The following is a 4,489-nucleotide window of genomic DNA, read 5'->3' as shown; positions in this document are numbered from 1 at the left end:
TACGTTGAAAGGTAAGACCTCGTTAGTTCTTAGCTCGCACAAGTATCGACTTCTGAGGGTTGCTGTTGGTAGGGGTGCAACTGCGACTTAACGGAAAAACAGATTTTGAACAGATTTTTTTTTCAACATTTGACAGATTATCTGGACCTCTCCTCCATGGAAGTAAACAAAACAGTTTCAAAATTCTGTGATATTTTTTCTAGTTTTATATGATTCATCCAATATTTTTAATAATTCACAAGTCTTCCATGTGTTTGAAGAAAAACACAATTCATTTGCCGGTTTCACATTCATATCCTCATCTCTCGTATGTACCAATTTCACTTGTATTTGCTATGACTCACACATCTTATTGTACTATAGACTTTCTGAAGAGGAGAAAACTATTTTTGGATAACGAATGTTGAGTTATATCGTCAAAAAATCTACGATATCCGTTCAGTAATTCAATCCTATCATCTCAATAATTACAAACATTTCAAATGATGATTGTTATCACTGAGTGTTATCAGAGAAATCAAACGAAACCTTTGTCATTTTTTAATTTCATATGTTCTAAAGACATTGTTTTCAGAATATATTACAATATAATTCACTGAATAAACATCAACAATGAAATCAAAAAACACATTCAGAACTAGTAGAAATTGGAATAAACTTATCCTGTTTACACCGGACCTCTAAATCTATATTACATTTCTCCACCTTTGTTTTACGTTTTAGATCATTCATGTTAATCACGGGAATTGGTTTCGTAGAGGTTCTCATTGCACGATGACTCATGCCATTTTTGTGATCTCCAGAATCATTTAACACTCCTGTCATATCGTTGAAGGGTTTCAAAACTTGTTCCACTATTATCGCTTCACCCACCAACATCATTGGATTGATTTTAGGTGCCATTTCTCCAGTCACCGCTTCCAAAGCTTTCTGTAAATCAAATGCTGACTTATTCATTTCATTATTTTTTGACGAAGCAGAATCTTTGACTTCGCTTCTTGGTGGACTGCCACTACTTTTATCACCAACTAAAGGATTGGATTTTTCCCTCCGTGCACTATCCGCACTAGTATTCAATTTTTTCTCTATCATTTTTCTTTGGATATTATTCGATACTTCTGGTCGTTTGATTTTTCTCGTTGTTGAATCAAAATTACTTCTTTCCGTAACTGTCCATACGTCTTTCTCCAGTTCCGATTCTGTCAATTTCTGTCCTTTCGCGTGTATGATACTTTCCAAATCGAAAGCACCTTTCAGGATTCTTGGGTCAATTCCTCCTGTTTCATGTTTCTGAATGGGCTCTGTGGTACCAGATTTTTTGATTATTTTCTTTGTCGTATTATGTCGATTAGAATTTCTAGCTCCTGGAACCGATACCACATCTTTTGTTTTCTCCATTGTTACGTGTTTTAGATCACTTCTGCTCATCACGGGAATAGATTTCGTAGAATTTTTCATCGCACGGTGACTCATATCTTTTTGGTGATTTTCAGAACCAGTTATCTTCAGTGTCATATCATCAAATGGTTTCAAAACTTGTTCCACCATTATAGGTTCTCCCACGAATATCATTGGATTGATTTTAGCTGCTTTTTTTCCAGTAACAACTTCCAATGCTTTCTGTAGATTCAGATCAGTCGACGGAGCAAAATAATCTACTCTCCTTAGATTGCTATCACTTTTTGGATTCAGTTCCATTGCACCAATATTTTCTAAAGTTCTTTTCGAATTCATTTCTATTCTTTTTCTTTGAATATTATATTTTGCTTCTGGTTGTTTGACTTTCCTCCTTGTTGAATTATGACCACTTTTCACTTTATCTTTCTCTAGTTCTGTTTCTGTCAATGTGTTTCCTTTCATGGGTATAGCTTTCAAAATTTTTTGATCAGTTTCTTCAGCCTCAGCTTTCTGAATAGGTTTTGTTGCACTAGTTCCTTTGATTACTTCATTTGTCGTGTTATGTCCACTTGTGTCTCTGGCTACTGGAAAATTTGTGTTCAATAAATTAATTGCCAATTTGTGTTCTGAACCAGCAAGTACTGAATCAACTTTTTTCGTCTTATTTTCTTGATAATTTTTTGAAGAAGCTAGTTTTCTCGTAGGAGTAGGTGGACCTCTATTTCCCACTCTTGATAGTTTTTTTGGTTGATCCATCCTCCTTTCAGTTCCTTGGTTTCTTGATACAATATTTATCACAGACGTTTCATTATTGGTTTCTGTCTTACCTTGTTGGTGATTATTTGAGACACCAGATCTTTTGCTACTGCTACTTTTTGAATTGTGTTCATTTTTTCGTTCTATAACAGAATTCATGGTTTTTGGTCCAGTTGATGTCAAACTGAGAGAGTTCGCTATGTATTTATGAGCTCCACTGTTTCTTTTCCTGTTTATTACGACATGCTCTCCCAATTGAACTGATGTTTTTCCGTTCTTCTTTTGGGATGGATCTTCAATGTTGGAGTTTCTCATATGGGAAATGTTTTCTGAAAATTCCAGCTGAATTTCTATTCGATTCGATTGAGGAAAACATTTGTTAATAAAATCAGTGAGTACTATTATTGTAGATTGTTTTACTTTTGTATTGCCGACTATTAAAAAATGTTGGCGTTATACTACGAAAGCAGTGGTGAAAAATTGTTGTTTGGATATGAGAAATTCACTATGAACTTGAATGTATCAGTAAAACAAAGTACAGACAGGCGTAAATGAAGGGATTGAAGAAATAATATGAAATTGAACTGGAGAGATTCGATAAGAATGAATTAAAAGCAAACATATTCATCGGGATGACTACTTCAGAAGACATTCTTGGTTTTTGAAAGTTATGAAACCCAAACTAATCATGGAATTCTAACGGAGTAAATTACTCTAGTAGAGAGAAATGAACTGAAAACAAAAAAGTTCTGGATAGAAGCAAGGATCAGAAAAACAAGTAGAAGAAGAAATCAGAATTATAAAACACTGAAAAAGCGCAATTACGGAAATTGACGTTCTTTTCTCTTCAATTTCTAAATATACTATCAACTGATTTCGATACGTGGCATCCAATGGGAGTAAACCTCCAAGAATAAGAAAAAACAATGACAAACTCATCGTGACATTTTCGTCTTTCTCTCAACTTTATTCTATCGAAATAAATAAACATAATGATGACATTAAAAATGTTAGCTTCTATCATAAGTCAAATAGGGTGTAACTTAAATAAAGATATATTTTTATGGCTGAACCTACCTGCCACATTTTCTTTTTCTTTCAATACGGCATTTATGATTTCGTCAGCGGATTCTACTTTTCGACCAATTACTTTTACTGCATCTTTGGGTTCGTCGAATGTTTCTGAAAAAATTGAATTTTTCAAAATATATTGTTGCATAGAAGGCGAAACTTTTCAAATCATCAACAGTATAAATGACAGTTGAATAGTCCAGTGATCCAAATGACTCATATTTAGAAAGGTTCGTTGGGTGAATTATCTCAGAAAAATTTTTTTCTTGCCAACGTTTCAGATATATCCACATTCTTCTTCAGACATATTGTTTCACAAATATGATGATTTTTAAGTTTAGTCATACTTTTAACATGAAAAAGTTTTTTTTCGGTGTGTGCTTTCTAAATAAACTTTTGAACACGATCCATATGTTAGTTTTTACACCCCTGATTCGTTATAATTGTCCAGTTTTGACTCGTTTTTTGTTTAATCAGAATTGATCATTTACCTAATAAGCTTTGTAATTACCTACTGCTAAATGAAATACATTGTAGAATATTTTATATTACCAATTCCATTGATAAAGTTACCATGTAGTGAAACACATCTTGAATAAAATTTCTAGTGTCAAAATTGCATAATAATCAATATGGATAGACAAAAATATTGGTTTTTCATTCCGCGAAGTTTAAAAATATCGTAGTGATTGAAGCCGATGAATTGTTGGTGGGTTAGAACTTACCGAAGCAAACGGCATTGCTAATGCAGATAACAAGAAGTACCTACAAAATGAATAAAAAAATTATCTTTGCTCATTTCAACACGACGGTTTCTCACAGTTTTCATATCCTTGAAGCGAAATACTCTTCGACGGGAGAAAATTTCAACAATAACTCGTGGTAGAAATAAAGTTCTGGCACATTTATGAAGTGAATAAAATATCGAGTGACGCGATTTTTTGCACGTTCTTAGATAAAAACTTCCACGAATCTACAAATGTTATCAACAACTGCAAGCAATTCTGTGAATGATCGTAAATGACCGGAAAAAGAGTACCTATATAGTGAGTGTGAAAACTAGCAATTCAGATGATTGACAAATATGCTATTTTTGTAGTTGTTGAAACGTTGCAATCTCCAATCAGCTCACTATTTATCAATCTAGAGATAGTAAGGATCCATTAAAGTAAAAGTATTAAGATAAACCATATATTGATTTTTATAAACTTCCATAATTTTCCCTTACTACGAGTCAGTAGTGTATCAACCCCGTGGGCTGAGC

At 33.4% G+C, this 4,489-nt stretch overlaps 1 protein-coding gene across 1 annotated transcript; it reads right to left on the bottom strand.

Moving 5' to 3' along the window:
* Nucleotides 1-526: 526 nt before the first annotated feature.
* LOC111508556 (uncharacterized) lies at nucleotides 527-4,195 on the bottom strand. The gene is made up of 4 exons (XM_023164102.2): nucleotides 4,046-4,195; nucleotides 3,951-3,990; nucleotides 3,232-3,336; nucleotides 527-2,483 (listed from the first exon to the last, which is right to left on the bottom strand). Exons 1-4 carry the CDS (start codon nucleotides 4,052-4,054, stop codon nucleotides 619-621), a joined length of 2,019 nt encoding a protein of 672 aa, XP_023019870.2. The 5' UTR covers nucleotides 4,055-4,195; the 3' UTR covers nucleotides 527-618.
* Between the last annotated feature and the right edge of the window lie 294 nt (nucleotides 4,196-4,489).

This window comes from Leptinotarsa decemlineata, unplaced genomic scaffold (genome assembly GCF_025532065.1).
Source record: "Leptinotarsa decemlineata unplaced genomic scaffold, Ldec_3_MD MMD2_tig00026307_RagTag_RagTag, whole genome shotgun sequence".
In the NCBI taxonomy this organism is placed as follows: Eukaryota; Metazoa; Arthropoda; class Insecta; order Coleoptera; family Chrysomelidae; genus Leptinotarsa; species Leptinotarsa decemlineata.
Note: the sequence above shows the minus strand (reverse complement) of the source record. Positions and strands in the feature narration are given on the sequence as shown.

Coding starts and splice junctions, on each gene's coding strand:
- LOC111508556 (XM_023164102.2), bottom strand. Junction 3,337..3,950: donor TAGCAATGCCGTTTGCTTCG/GTAAGTTCTAAC, acceptor CAATTTTTTCAG/AAACATTCGACGAACCCAAA. Junction 2,484..3,231: donor AGAAAAAGAAAATGTGGCAG/GTAGGTTCAGCC, acceptor TGGAATTTTCAG/AAAACATTTCCCATATGAGA.